We start from the raw sequence: 16077 nt of genomic DNA, 5'->3' as shown, positions 1-16077 counted from the left end.
TTATTTTGAGCAGGTAAATGAAAGATTTGTTCATGCATTGCATCGGTAAATATTCAGAGCTCTTTCCAGCACTTGAATTGCACAGGCTTGCTAAATGTCCTCTATTAAGAGTCATGCAAATCTCAATAAAAGAATTGCCCTGCCAAGCAATTTGCTTTAAGGTATTTCCACTTGTTCCTTTTCTTCCCAAGAAGAATTATGGTTCAGCTACCAGGGTGATGCACAGAAAATGTGCAGATGAATACACAGACACTCTCTGCTTCTTAATTGTCATAATTAGTTCAAGTTTTGATCACCGAATGTGGTGATTTTTGTTGGATTTCATTATGAATTGTGTGCATCCATCCTCAGATATTGGAAGTTAGACATTTGTGACACGGTTCAATATTCTCTTTCCTCCACTGTGCTTTGAGGGAAACAGGTTTTTTGTCTGTTTTTAATGAAGAAGGGGTTTACGTGTTGCAGATTCCAATTATTTGAGCATTTCCATGTATGTAAACATCCCTTTCTGCTTTGGCTGTGCTGCTGCTGCCTTTCCTGCATGCAGTCCTGGTGGCTGCTCCCACTCTCTGGGGCTCTCATTGCCTTCCAAAGGGACTCCTGCTGAAGTTCTGGGTTTGTGTCTTTGGCTGGAATTTCCCACTCAGCATGCCCTGCAGAATGTGGGTCACCTACTTAGGCTTCCAAGAAGCTTGCTGCTGCACCTTGAAGCCCTAAATGAGAGCAGCATTTTTCTGTCTTTGGTAGCTCTTTATTTCTTCATTTTTAAGAAGCCTTAAAAACGAGTCTATTTCCCCAGATCATTTAGGCTGCTTCATCTCACTCTCTGTATATAAGAACCAGGATAGACATTTCAGCATGTCTCTTCTGTATGCATCAAATAAGTTAATTTCGTTAATAATCACTTGAGATCCATCAACCTGTCACCTCCGCTACACCCAGAAAACAGATAGAAGTGACGCAGAGTGAGTTCTGTATGTCTGAGAGAACACCAGCTGTCAGAAAACACATTATGCCTTTACCTCATGCTTACTGCCCTAATGATGGGCTGTATCCTGCTGTGGCTGCGCTCCTCTTGCAGCAATGGGGCTCTGTGGGAAAGTCAATAGCTGGAGGGTACGGCAGGAGCAGAGCAGCCCATGTGCCAGCTGTGTCACCCCTCAGCAGCAGCAGCATGACAGTGGAGATAGCCCCAAAGCCTTCTGAGATTTATCTGGGTTCCAGTGTGTGATTACTGTCAGATGGTTACTCCCAGTTGCTTCCGCTGACAATACCAAGCAGGGTTTCATTGTTCCCCTAGTTAAATTCCAGAGCAAACTATTAAACACAGCATATATCTTCCCCGCTGTGCAGAATGCTGTGTTTATTATAATTCCTTTTTTTTTTGAAAGGTCAGATTTGCATAGTGTGCAGCAGAGGCTGCGATAGCACAGGAGGGGCATCTCTGTGTGCCTTTTGCTTGCTGCAGAACCCATGCAGCAGCAGATAACAGAGTGCTGGCCTCCTGCTGCCAGCTGGGAAGTCAGGTCACCCGGCCCCTGGGAGATAAATTGTCTCTGGTGATCAAGATAAATAGGAACGGGTTCCTTCCCTGCGCAGAGCAGCAGGTGATGCTGACACAGCCGAACCAAACAGGAGCTCACCGCAGCTTCGATTCCATGCAGGCACTGGCTGCAGCTGGGGAGAGCCCTGCCTTCCCACCGTGTCAGCAGGCACTGGGAAATCAGGCATCTCTTTGTACCTCCTGATTCTTCTGTGCTAGCCCTCAGCAGGCACAGCATCTGTGTGTGATTTCTTGTAAACCATCCCTTGTGGCAGCCTGGAGCCCCTTGAAACACTTTGTCTGCAATCACTTCTTTTCAAGGTATAAACCACAGATGTTTTCCCCCGTTCTTTGCTGGCTGAACATACCCCAGCCTCCCTAACCACCCACCCGCTCCTCCCATCCACAGACCCACAGCAGCACACTGTGCTGCCCGCAGGTGATCCACAGCTCTGCACTTTCATCCTAAGAGGTTTGCAAGGAGGCACGAAGCCCTCCTGGTTTTGCCAGGATGATCAAAGGCAGCCGAGGTACCTCCATTAGCCCAGGGATAAATACATCAAGACTGTGCTGCAAGAGCCCTTGTGGAAAGGGAACCCTTGAGCGATCACAGGCCGCAGGGCCACGAGCCGACAGCTTGCATCACATTGGGTTTCTTCAGATGTTGACTTTGCACTTGATTTTAGGCTAAGAGAATGAGTGAGGGCCACTGAGATGGTTCTGGGGCTGGAGAGGCTGGTGTATGAGGAGCTGAGGGCCTCAGCTTTGCTTGGCATGGGGAGGAGAAGCAGGCCTGGTCTGAGGGACACAGGGCCAGCCCGCAGCCAGGCCTCAGCCTGCAGGCCCTGCAGCTGGCACTGCGTGCTCCCCCTCTGCCTTCTGCTGCTTCTGATCTTCATTTTCTCTTCTCCCAAGTACTTCTCTTTCAGTCATTTTCTGGAGTGAATCGGGCTTTAACGTGTGAATGTGAACATACTGTTTGGGCAGGAGTTGTACCTAAGGGCGGACACGTGGGCAGCCCTTAGAGCTGCTGTCAACAGAGGGATTTGAAAAGTGTGCGCCCAGCATAAAGGAACCGCACCTCAGTGGGCAAATCGATGACCATCGATAGAGGCTGCAAATGAAACCCTGATTGAAGCTGTCAAGTAGCAAATCATCAGCCTTTTAGTCCGATTATTTGCTGTAATTCCAGGGTTGGCGGTTAGTCCTATGCAATACAGCTAATTAATGCAATCAAAGCCATCACGAGACCTTATTGTTGTTCCACCTTCTCCCACTCCTCCCTCAGCTGCAGCCCCATGCTATTTCTCTGTTCTTCCCCTTATCTCTGTGCCATGGGACCCACGTTGCTCCTTGCCCTCTTTGCTTCTTATCTCCCTTGTTTCGCACCAGCATTGCCTCAAATCCTGTGTGCCTTGCCAGCCCTAGGCTGGGTTTACACACATCTGTAGGCTAGGAGGGACAAACATCCATCCCACTGATGGGTGTGCTGCAGTGGCAGCCTGCCAGCCTGTGCTTCCGAGCCACATGCAGTAGGTAGAAACCAACCTTCATTGATGCACCAGCCCTCCCTGCCTCATTTACACCTGTTTACTTCTCCTGCAAGGAGAGTCGTTCTGAAGGAACATTGAATTTAGTAGGAATTAGGAGGCAAAGTGACTTCTGCATTTGTGTGCTGCCATAAGAAAAGGGCACAATCTCCCTCTAATGACATTTTATGTGCATACAGTAGTTTTAGGAAGAGTTGTTGCAAACCAACAAGCTAAGCATCATGTTCTCCTTCTTGGTTGTGGTCCTGTGGGAAGGGAAAGGCTTCTTGTAAAGGGGTGGATGGTTCTTCTTATTACAGAAAATGTGGTGGCAGCTTTGGGGAAGTTTTAAGGTAATGCACACTCCAAAACATGCTGCAGGTCTTTTGTCTGTGGTTGTTGGGGTAATGTGGTGTGTGGAGGAGAACATTTCTATTTGGGATGTGTATTGAAAGATTTACATCTGTGCAGCTTTCACCTTCTCCATGCACCCCCACATGAGTCTGCATGCTGCATAGCTCTCCTTAGTAAAACCGCCAGTTCTCATCCCAGCAAGTAAATGGATAAAATGTTATTGTCTGTTCTTTAAATACAAGTCAAGATTTTAGAAGGTGGCTTAATTTTGGTCATGCATCATTGCTCAGCTGCAGGACTTGGGTTTCAGCCACCCCAGTTAATGTAGGGCAACACATGCAAGAGGACACATATCAGTCTGGGGCTGGAAGGAAGGAAAAAAATCCATATATTTTGTTGTTTTGGAGTATAACATGGAAACAGTCACAGCTCAGCATAGGGTGTGATCCCAGCCACTGAAATAAATCGGCCTTTCTAGTGGTTTCAGTGGAAGAGAGCTATGCATGGTAACAGCGGGTTCTGGGTCAGAGCTTCTGCTTAAGTTTTTTCACATACGGCAGTGTTTTTGTGGATTCTTGAAAACTAACTGAAGAGTAGGTTTTAAAAGAGTTTTCCTTTATTTGTCAGCCAACAACATCTGCTTCTATGGCGAATGCTCCTACTACTGCTCAACCGAGCATGCCCTGTGTGGAAAACCAGATCAGATCGAAGGGTCTCTAGCTGCTTTTCTTCCTGATTTGTCCTTAGCTAAAAGGAAAACCTGGAGAAACCCTTGGAGGCGTTCCTACCACAAGCGCAAGAAAGCAGAGTGAGTAGTACTGAGCAAAGTTCACCTGCAGCAAATGCCAAGAGGAAGATTAAGCAGTGCTTTCTCTATCTCACTTAATATGCTGTGGTGTAGGAGAACATTTGCATTTCTTCAGTGGCTCCAGCTCCTGGAACGGGAATACTTACAATTGCAAGGAGCTCTGGGCTACAGTCCTGGACCTGAAATGACCTTCAGTGTCATAGTCCCCTTGTGGGATAGATATGTGCGATGGCTTTTGATGGGTTGTGTTGGGACCTGTATTACGTCCTATCAGAGAACAGAAGATTCACTGCTATCAGCAGCCTTAAACAAGTCCCAGATGTTTTCACCATATGACTGATAATGCAGCTGGTCTCCTAAATCCTGAAGCTGTTGGCCACATAGTTTTCAGTGTTGTGATTTTCTTCCTTTTTCATCAGTCACAATCGTTACCGGTTGCTTGCACTACTGAAAGCAGCCTGAGGAATCTGCTGCCTCCTCATGCTCCTGTAAATCCTCACAAAACAACAATTTATTTTTTTAATACTCAGTAAGCTTTGCATGTCACATAAAATATTGAAATATTGGCTTTTCCAGATGGGAAGTTGATCCAGATTATTGTGAAGAGGTTAAACAAACACCCCCGTATGACAGTGGGACCAGAATTCTGGATATAATGGATATGACAGTTTTTGATTTTCTAATGGGTATGTTTCATCTCTTTCAAAAATTAAATGCAACATTTAATTAGAATAAGAACCACTTCTTTCTACACCGCTTTGCATAGCTCAGCAATTTGCTAAAGCGTGGCTGAAGCTGCATTTGCAGTATATGCCATTCTAGATGATTATGAGAAAATGCACATTTACATGGTTATGTATTCCCATCAGTGCAGATTAAAGGAATAAAGATGCTCAGAAGTGCACAGTGATAAACGCAGGTCATGCTAGTCTCCTTCAAAGCTGCCAGGGGCTTCACAATTTGCTGTAGTGAGCGCCTTAGCACTGTTATGGACAGCTTCTGCATACCCTTGCAAAGACTGCTCAGTTTGGCACATTGCTTTCATCCTGCAGTAGTATTCCCTGCTGCTTGCTCCACAGACTTGGAGGTTGGGACTGGGGAGTGGAGAAGTATTGATTTGTCACAAAGACAACTATGGTTTGTATTAGGAAGGTTTTTTCCTGGTTAGGTAACCTGCCCACAATAAAATAATTATAAGCAGGAATTTAATAGTGACCTATTCCAAGCCTACTCAGAGGTTAACAATGAGACATTTGTATGTGTAACCTGCCCTGCTGCGCCAGTATAACTGCAAGGTGCCAACATACGCACTTGGTCCTTGAAGACAAGTGAGCAAGGACAGAGCCTGTGCCATTTCTACTACTGAGATCTCTGCAATAAACTGCAGCAGGAGAGGCCAAATCACAGCTCAGCAGCCATATGTGGCATCTAGAAGTGACTCAGGATCCCCACTATGAAGATAAAAACTCCAACTTGGCACTAGTGCTCAACACACTGACCTTAAAATGTTGATCACATGTCCATCTGTCATGGATGCCCAAAGCAGTACCAGGAGCATCCTGCTCCGTATGTTAGAGCCATAACATTTTATTGGCTTTCCAGGCGGGCAGAAATTTGGAAAGAAGTTTTTAACCAAGAAAAAGCGGGGTGTTTGATGTGGATCAAATGCATTAGTGAAGTCATATGGATGAACATCCCTATTTCAAGAGTCCATTTCCCCCTGCAAAGCCAAGCCTTAACGAGAATGGTCTTTTTTCTCCATAGGTAACATGGATCGACATCACTATGAAACCTTTGAAAAGTTTGGAAATGAAACATTTATAATCCACTTAGATAATGGAAGAGGGTAAGTACCTTTAATAATCTTTTTGAACAATGAAACAATTTAGGCCAAACTATTTACTTCATAGTAGCCATTATGAAACAATTTTGCATCCTGTAATTTATGAATTATTAGCAATTACTGGTATACTAAGGCAGTATTAGAAGCCCCAAAGCAGAGCCAAATTCTTGCATGCTATCTGCTTCTCAGAAACAGGTTTTCCTGGTCCTTATCTCAGAGTTTATAAGGAGAGGAGCTTAGCAAAGAAAAGTGCAGAATAAATATTTGCATCCCTGCTTCAGAAAAGAAAAACTGAAACCTGCCAGAACTGTGTCGTTTGTTCAGAATAAGTGGCTGGGCTTGGAGTCTGGATTTCCTCAGTGCCAGTCCAGTTAAGCAGAATATACACAGCTATGAATTTCATACTTGCATTTCCTGAAATGAAAAGAGGTGTGCAAGTGAGTCTCTAAAGCAGCATTTGTCACATTCTTCTTCTTACCTTTAAATAGGTTTGGAAAATACTCCCACGATGAACTTTCCATATTGGTGCCTTTAAACCAGTGCTGCAGGTATGTTTCATCTCTGTAGTCGTCCTCCATTTTGTGCAGATTTTTCAGCTTACTAGCTGAAATGTTACTTACTAGGACTGTAATGTTTGAGTGCGTCTTCCACTGCAAACCATAGAGACAGGGGATGCTGTGATCCTGCCTGATGAGCCTGACCTGAGCTGTCCCTGAGCATTGGCACTGACACGCTGAAGTGCTTTACTGAATTAAGATCTGCCAGCAGGAGCGTGGCTCTGAGCTGTTGTGAGAGGCTCTGCTAAAATCTGGCTTTATTAAGGCAAAACTGAAGTCAAGGGTGAACTCTTCCCTCAGCTGGAGTGTTTCTTAAAGATGTGTTCCTCAAAGCCCATGGCCAGGAGTATTGAGATGAGTGATATCTATAGAGTTTCATTTTGCATGGCAGCTCCTTCTCTGCAGGCTCCCAAAGATCACCAGCCAGGTGAAAATGGAAGCACACGTTTGGAATGTGATGCTGCATGGTTCTTAGCATTTCAGATCACATTGTAACATTTTTTTTGCTATCAACTCTATGACTTTACCCTTTTACCCTCATTGAGATCAACAGTGATGAAAACATTGATACAGATAAATTTTTTTTCCTTTTTCTCTTAGAATAAGGAAGTCTACCTATCTGCGATTACAGTTGTTAGCCAAGGAGGAATACAAACTCAGTCTCCTGATGAAGGAATCTTTGCTAAAAGATAAAATAGCTCCCATTCTCTATCAACCTCATTTGGAGGCGATGGACAGGCGGCTGCGGATTGTCCTCAAGGCTGTCGGTGACTGTATAGAAAAGGATGGTTATGACAATGTGGTTGAAAATGACTTTAACACTGATGTTAACACTGTTGCGACCGAGAGGTAGTGAAATCGCAAGACTACGTTTTTATCAGCCAAGTAAAGAAGATTCATAAAGGATAAAAAAAAGTCTTGCAAAAGACTGGTATGCCACTTTGTGAATTCAGTGAATTCAGAAATGAGATATAATTGTTCCCAGAGTAGGTAATGTGTAGACTCTGCAAAGGATTAGCTCATTAAGAAAAATAAGTCTAACGTGATGCTTTTCATTAGTTCCTGAGAAGAGATTATGGAAGGGTTGAGAAAACATTCGAAGCGTCGACAGACAGTGGTCTGATAGCAAAACACCTCCTGTCCTTTTTGTATAGCAAGGAGGCCTTTACTTAATATTTTGTATTTATATACGGTATATCTACGAATCCCCAGACCTACCTACCAAATTTAATGAAGAGGGACAGCATAGGTTTGTGACTCACACTTTATTTGTGGTGACAGTCCAGATAGCATTTTGTGTTAACCCTTTAAGTGCTCTAATCCACTGTATCTTATTTAAATTGAACACTTTCTTTTTTTTTCCCCAGCTATTCAGCATTTAAAGGGTTAAGGCATTGCAAACTTTTAAAGGCAAAAAATAATATTAATAATAATAATGAATACAGTGATTACCAGAAGGGAATTTCACTAATTGTGCATTGACAGGAATACTTGAATGTTGGTTTTACAAAGTGATGTAAAATGACAAGTTGTACTATTTATCCTTAAGGAGGTGGCAGCTCTTATCTTTCTAGACTATCATAGCTGAGCTGCTACTTTTCAACTTTGCTTTTGATAGTTTTGTGTAAATATATACATATATGGGTAAAAAGCTGTTTTCAGCAGCTCTAGGCTTACTTTTGCAGCATTTTTGTGGAATTGTTTGCAACGTGGTAAAAGTGCAATAAAGATATGGCAAGACGTGTAGCCATTCATGTGTAGGTGAATTCATTTGTCACTGCAATATATGACTAATGTACATTACAAATCCGTTAAGGACCACAGTGGTAACGATAGTTAATCTTCCATGGGAAAGCATTGTTTTGACTATCATTCCAGCATCCCTTCCTGTTGCAGTTATAGCTGTAGAAGCAAGCTGTGCAGCAGCACCTCAAAAAGACGCGTTCCCAGAGGGTTTAGATGCATCACTTCCTCTGGCTTAGGGAGCAGAAGCCCTAGAGCAGGCCTGAAAATCTCAACCTAAATTATCAATAAATGCAATATTCTCAGGAAAATAGTTTTGAATTGCACACAGCTGAGCTTGTGAAGAGTGTGTTGAGACTTTCAGGCCAAAAGGTAGCTGTAAATTGTAGGAGAGGCTGTATCTGACATGCAGAAACATGGCGTGGTACAGAAGAAGTCCCTCACCGCTCCTTTGGGCAGAGGACAGGATTTATTGTGATGATATTCATCACAGTCATCATTCACTGCTGACAATTCTTTCATTTTATGTCTCTCTTCTCAAGGGTTTGTAAACGTGCGTTTTAAAAGCTTGTAGCCAGACAGCCTAGCAGGTAGGCAGTGCAGGGTAACTCAGCAGCCTTAACACAACAGACAAAAAGAACAGCCATGCAGTCTTATTCACTTCTTAATTTGATATATAATCACCAACAAATGCCTTTGTTACTGTTTTTCTCCCCATTTCCAATTCCCATGACCCTCACATACATGGTATGCAAAGAAGTCAGTGCAGCTCAGACTCTGCAGCTGTCCATGCACTCAGAAAATTGCTGTGTTACCCTGTGGCGTTTTACACTGCCTGAGATCCAGCTGTGATCTGGGGATGTGCTCTCTAACATAGCACTTGCTCTGCCATTCCCTCTCCCTTACCCAAAAGATGCGAAATATAGGATTGTAAGAAGGCGAGTTGGGTGATGCATATTTGTTTGTATCTTTCATCCCTGAGGGGTTACAGAGGACTGCCTATGTGTCCTCTCTTTCTCTCCTTCAGCAAAATCTCAAGTTCTCTCCCTTAATCCATTTGCAGTGCCTGGCTGCGGTTCTCCTGCAGGTGCAGCTTTTTCTCACTGTGAAAATATGAGGCAAGGACAATAAAAGCATCTCCTATGGGAGCAGTTCTGCTTTCTGCCTCTGGGGTTGGTGCAAACCTGAAGTACTTTTGGAAAGCAGTGTTTGGCAGCCTCTGAGATGGCAGATATTTTCATTCTGGAGAAGCTGAGTTGTAGGTCAGGAGCTCCTGGCAGGAGGGTGCAGGCTGGAGAGTCAGCAGCAGATAGGAACTCAGATGAAACCTTACTGCTATGAGTCCGGATTTCTATAAGCTAAACGAGCTGTACTTACGTAGGATAATCAACTGAAGGTTGCTTGTTTTTACCATACTGTAGCCAGGTCCACTGGGTCTCCAGTTTCTTTCCTTAACTTCAGCACTTCCCTTTGCAGGCTTTGTGTTACAACTGGTTGTAATCCTCTAACAATGTTCTTGTCTACAGCAAGAGGCAATCTTGGGTTACCTCTGTTCCTACATAGCTCTGTGTATATATTTCCTGTATATTTAAAGAAAAGCTAAGAGAGGGGTTGTTCTTTAGGATGAGGCTTACAAACACCTTAGAAAAAGGTATTAGCTAAGAAGCTGTGAGACATTTCCCTTCTCCTGGTCCTCAGGTGATAAACTGGAGTAAATTAACCACAGTTGAGCAGTGTAAACCCAAATATAGGTCAAGGTGCTTATCCAATAAGTGGCAGCAGCTGAGCTCCTGCCCTTTGTAAGGTAGGGGGAGCTGAGGATTTGGGGCTGACCCAGAGGGCATTGCTATGTGGAAAGGGTGATTAATTAAACAGGCCATACTACTCAGTATGGTTTGAGGGCCCCCTTTGAGGACAGTCCATAGCGGTGGGGTCTCATGGAGCAGAGCTGTGGGCTCAGTGTGTGGAGCTGTGTACTTCTGCAGCAGCTCAGCACGGTGCTCCCAAAGGGCTGTCACTGTGCGTTAGGTCAGTAATCCGGGAGCTAAGGAGGATTAGCACGAGGCGGTGTAACATCTCTTTAGGAGTCCTACATATCTCTCAGACAAAAAGATTTGCTCTAAGGAGATAAATAAATGTCAGAATCCAATTGGTTTGTCTCTGACTCTCAAAAACTGTGTAGCAGCAGCATCCAGACAGTCACAGGTTGAGAAATCTGCAGTCTTCTGTCAGGGGCATGACACGTTCAGCACAATAAGTGTAGTATGCACAGTAAATAACAGATAAAATAGATAATATACTTCTGCAAGCACCTAATTACAACCGCATCTGGCAGCCTCGAGCAGCTTACTGTATTCTCCTGAGCGATTCAGATGAGAGCCTTGTTTTGTTTTGCTGGTTTTATGTTATTTAAGCATCAAAGGAAATTCACACAGATTTAAAAAAGCTCTCATTGTTTGAATTAGGTATCGCTGTTGTGATCAGCGGCAGCGGGCAATGCCTACAATGTATATACAAGCTACAAGCCTGAAGGAGATTGCAGTGTAAGCAATATTGTGAAGCGTTGCACAGGAGGAGGGAATGTGGGAATTCAGCCCAAATGGTGCCTGCAGGCACTGAACTCAAAATGAACTCTTCTGTGGGCATGGAAGGAGGAGTGTCCGAAGGGCGCTGTGCTGTCTGCTGGTGGGGCCATATGTGGCTGCATGGTACCCCAGGGTCTGCTTAAGAATCACAGAATATTTAAGGTTGGAAAAGACCACTAAGATCCCCAAATCCAACCCCGGCCCATTTCTGCCATACCCCCTAACCACGTCCCCACATGTGCCCTTTTCTGGAACACCTCCAGGGACGGTGACTTCACCACCTCCCTGGGCAGCCCATGCCATACCCTGGTGCACACAGCAGCACACTATCGCCTTCCCACAACCTCCACCTTCAGGCTCTCCCTGTGCCAAGGTGTTTGTGGTCCCAGCTTGGAGCTGGGCTCACACCAGAGCCTTGATGATGTGCATCCTTATAGAGTGAGTTTTCTTCTGATGCTGAATGGAAAACTGCAAAAATAATGTTCCAGAATGAGTTCGGATATCAGTTGTTCCCATGGACTATCTTGCCAGTGATTGTTTTCTGAAATGTTTGTGGCTCATCAAGGAGAAATGAATAGACTGAAGGAAAATTCTTTTTAAGATGTAGATTGAGCGTCTGAGGAAAGTGTTGAGTTTCCTGGGACAGGTTGTCACATGGAATTTCAAGTTATTACCAGTTAGAAGCTGCTGGATCTTCCTGAGGATACTTTTCACGCTGGACCTGTGTGATTCATCAGTCGCTTCCTAGCCAGAACTCAGACTGTGACCACATCAGAGTCAGTTATCTGCTGACTTCTCTATTCACATCAGGAAAGTACTCATCCAGTGTTCATGGGGACTGCCTGGAACAAAAATAATGATAAGCAAATGGCTTTGGTGGGTCTACAGGCATAAAAAGTCTGAAGAAGCCAGCCCTGGTCGTGGTCAGCAAATGAAGCATAAGCAAACAGGGAGGTCGTTGATTTGGCACAGCAGTACCCTTTCCTCTAATGCAAGGTCAGAGTAAAAGTTTGTCCAGTAACTGTTCAAGAGATGCCGGAATGCATGCCATCAGCTGCTCCATCTTTTTAGAGATTTAAATACTTTCCAAGGGCTTCCGTTTCTGCAGCTTTTGATGTAGTTGGCATGAGGAAGGAAGGGGATTTGGAACGCGCTGGGGGAATGTCTGCATTTGTATCAGTGCCCTGCGTGAAGACTTACGTGCTGAGAGATCAGCTCCACTCATTCAAATGAACTTCACACACGACAGTCCCCATCCCTTGTCAGAAGCAGCATGTGTCATGCCTTGAATCCTGCTCAGACCTGGGCCTGAACCCAACAGCTTGCAGATGGAATTGGCAGCTTGAGCTAAAGCAGAGCATCTCACAATTGGAGGTGTCAGATCAGAGCACTCTCCACTTCTATGAATGTGGGAATCTGGGTCATGTCATGCCTTGGCCATTGTAATGAATGACATTAGGTTCCTTACATAAATTCTTCTGCCACCTCTTCTGGAAAGGAGCTCGCTGATTGATAGACATATGTCCAAAACCACCTACGTGCGTTAGTTGACCCTGACATAACTTCAAAATACATCCCAGGCTGACTTAAGATAGATCCTACCCCAAAAGACAGACAATTGAAAATCTCATCCTTCCAACTCCTGGTGCTGTACCAACACAGCCGGCGGTGGTGGCTGGGTATGCAGAAACACAGTGCTCTGTGCCCACAGCACACACCGCAGCACCTGGCTGCCTGCACAGGTGCCATCAATCACACAAGAACTGCAATCCCCGTGCAAATTCTGAGCCCCTGTGCCCAGCTAAGTGACAAATGAAAGTTAAAGCTGTCAGCACAATGGAAGCAATGCAGCTGTGTAAGCCCGAGTGGGGGTAAAAATATCTAAAAAATGACAAAGGCAAGATGATGCTCAGCCCCTCCTTGCAGCTGCTGGATTGTGGACCAGAAGCACCGCTCACTGTTCTGCTCAGGCTGAGCTTTGGAAGCTGGGCATGAAGCCTCTTCTGAGCTGAGAACTGAGCCAACCCAGAGCTGCAATGGCTTTCCTTCCTGCATCACCTCCTTTGTCCTCCCGTGTTCCCATTTGTGCCACAGGCAGTACTTTATAAATGGTGGAGTTAAAAGGCTTTTCCTGTTGGACCACTTAGTGAGGTTCACGGCATTTTCCAGATCCAATTAAAACTCTTTTTGCTTCTTTTCAAGCAACAACTCCTTTCTAACCAGTGGAGTCAGTGAGAGTTTCACAGGTCAGACCTTAGGCCTGTTCCCTCCTGGCTGCCCCATTGGCAGATGAACAATCTCTGACTTCCTCGCAGGTTTCTTGGGTACAAGATTATATATTCTATTGTTTATGTATTTTCTAGATTGCTAGCTGCTTGCTTCACTGAATTGCACTAGATTTCCATTTGTAAAGGGTGCTTGCTTAGCCTGAATAAACTCTGAATTCAATTATTTATATATTGAAGCACCTGTAGCTCAATCTTCGCACTGAAACAGCAGCTTCCTAATAATGCTAACAGCAGCACGTAGACCTGGATGTTTGCAATGAGTTTCTTTATGATGTTCATCTCTGCAGAGTCCTCCCTTTGCAACTCATCCAGTAGCCATCTGTAGGAGGTTGTTAACAGCCCCATAATGAGCCCTCCAAGTGCTTCACCCTCATTGTCCACCTGAGGGCTGTATCTGAGGACATCTGCTGCACTGTTTGTACCTGCACAGCTGAAGACCGTGCCTTATTGATCTTTGCAACCAATTGTGGTGGATTCCATGCCTTCAAGTCGCTGCCCTGGAGGTTACGCTTCAATGAGTGGTTTGGATTTCAATGCAGAAATGCTTGGAGGTGGTGGTTCTTTCATAGTGGCTGTTTCATCTTTTCCTTCCCTGTGTTGGCAAGGAAAGTGAAAGCATTAAGGAAGCATTCACCCAGCTGAGCCTCCCTGCTTCCTCGCTGCCCTAAAGGCTCTCAGCAGCTGCTAAATGCAGGGCTGGCACTGGGAGCCTGTGGGCTGTCTGCAGGTTTGATCAGCAAGAAGCTGATGGAAACTTCTCTCTGAAGAAGCTGAGCTGAGGTTAGGAAGGCTGTGTCATGGCTCAGGTGCTTGGATGCTTCCATTGGAAAAGTTCTGCTCTCCCACAGTAGATTTATTTACCTTTTGAATAGGCAATAACAGCCATTGCACAAAACCTCCTCACTCAGCAGATATGATCGGTATTTTCCCATCAGAGGACCTAATCTGAAGTTAATGGACCTGTTCCCAATGGTTTCAAGTTGTTTGAATCTAGCCCAGAGCACCTGCTGGGGGCCAGTGGCACAGAGCTGCTGCTAAGAGGCCTCCAAACAGGGATGTTAAAAATTAAAAGGGCTTAGTAGCTGTACCAGCACATCCTCCGACCAGCAGCGGTACATGTGTTTCCTGATTAAACAGTAATGCCTCAGCTATGTGCATGGGGCTCAGTTTTGCAACACCTGAAAACAAATGTTCCCTGGTGGGAACTCAGGTGGGTGTCTGGCTTTTGCTGTAAGTGAAGCCATCGAGAGGACCACGGCGATCGCCCAGCTCATAAATCCCATCTGCTCCCACCAGTCACCTGCAGGAGCTCTCATCTTCATGCAGCACAGATCCAGGGGAAGAATGGGAACCTCCTCCATGTGTTTCTCAAGGCGACTGTGCCCAGACATGTTTTTTCCTCTCTCTTCTAGGAAACGTGCGATGGAGAGTTGCATTTTCTCTTTCCTCTGCAACAGATTCAAATGTATCGAATGAGATTTGTGATAACTGAGATGAGAGCTGAATGCTGAGCCTTCTCCAGATCCCCCCGGCTTTTCCTGGGAACATGATGGATTGCCCAGCGTGTTTCAAGCCAAAAAAATAAATAAATATGAAGAACGAATAACTAGATTTGTGAATAACAGCATGCCTCGCTTTGCCTATCTCCTAGAGAGAGAGGAAGCTGATTCTTTAAGTATCAGGAATGTGCTCATTATGCAAAAATGGCAGAGCAGATGTACATATTCATAATAAGTATATTAGAAATCTCATTTTAGCTCTTCAGAAAACGAGTGCGAATGCAAAATTGGGTGCAATTATATTTATCGTCCCACCTATGGCGTGCTTTCATTTGGATGTGTGTTTGTTGGAGCTGTATGGCAGTGCGGCATTTCCTGTGACTGAATAAGCAAATTACCAAACCTCACAGTGTACAACACTCCATGGCAGAGCTGATCCAAGGCCTGCTGAAAGGCTCGTGCTGAGTTCAGCTTTGCATTCAGGCAAGGACGGGTCTCCATGCAGCTCTCAGTGTGTTCACAGCCACAGAGAAGAGCGGCAGGCACAGTGATGGTGGGGCCATTCATCACAGCTATCGTTTAATCAAACTAATGTGATGAACTGATCATTAGATATCCTTGCAACGACTGCCCTGAGACAGAGCCCTGGGTAGGTCCCCTTCCATACAGAGAAATAAATCAGATGAGGAGTCTGCTGTGGGCAAAGAGATTAATCTTGGGCATCAGTGTGAACAATAGAGGGAAAAAGTGCTGCTAGTGGACTGTTGGTCTGAGTGCTGGTTAGTACACATCGGCTGCAAATCTGTGTTGATTGCAGTCGTTAGCAGAGCAACCTGTGTGGAGCAGGAAGAAGGCCTCTGTTTCTCAGCCTAGCTTTCTTTCTATAGGGAAGACTTATGCAATTGCTTTCATTCTCCCCAGCTTACAAGAGGAAAGCAGCAGCATGAGCAGCACCTTGGGATACTGTTATGGACATATAGGCAGTTTAATGAACGTGGTGCCAGTGGAAGTTGCCATCTCCCAGAATGAGAGTATGGCTTAAATAGGAGAAGATCTAATGCTCAGACTGTGACTGAGGAATACAAGAGTCCTCTCACAGCACTGGGAGGCTGACATGGATCGGGACCTCTGAGTTATTTAATGGCATTCAGCTATACCCCACGAGGTGTCTAACAGGTTGAGTAGAGCTGATGCATGGTTTCTATTAAGTCTGCTGGGCCAAATCTGAATCTCTCTTGATTTTCACACTGGCACAATTTTTTGCCATTTATCCCTGATTTCCTTAGTTAGAGGGAAACAAAGGAAAAACTCAAATGGAGAGTGTGACA

At 45.0% G+C, this 16077-nt stretch overlaps 1 protein-coding gene across 1 annotated transcript in view; it reads left to right on the top strand.

Annotated features, from left to right (window-relative positions):
• The window catches only part of FAM20C (FAM20C golgi associated secretory pathway kinase), a 53746-nt gene extending 45366 nt beyond the window's left edge, over positions 1 to 8380 (top strand). The window contains exons 6-10 of the mRNA XM_072349486.1: positions 4054 to 4234; positions 4811 to 4920; positions 5999 to 6080; positions 6566 to 6625; positions 7235 to 8380. Coding sequence (XP_072205587.1) covers positions 4054 to 4234; positions 4811 to 4920; positions 5999 to 6080; positions 6566 to 6625; positions 7235 to 7487 — 686 coding nt within the window. The 3' untranslated portion in view covers positions 7488 to 8380. The remainder of the gene's footprint in view (positions 1 to 4053; positions 4235 to 4810; positions 4921 to 5998; positions 6081 to 6565; positions 6626 to 7234) is intronic.
• Positions 8381 to 16077: the final 7697 nt, after the last annotated feature.

Source organism: Excalfactoria chinensis, chromosome 14 (assembly GCF_039878825.1).
Source record: "Excalfactoria chinensis isolate bCotChi1 chromosome 14, bCotChi1.hap2, whole genome shotgun sequence".
NCBI classification, from domain to species: Eukaryota; Metazoa; Chordata; class Aves; order Galliformes; family Phasianidae; genus Excalfactoria; species Excalfactoria chinensis.
This window is presented reverse-complemented; position numbering and strand designations above follow the sequence as displayed.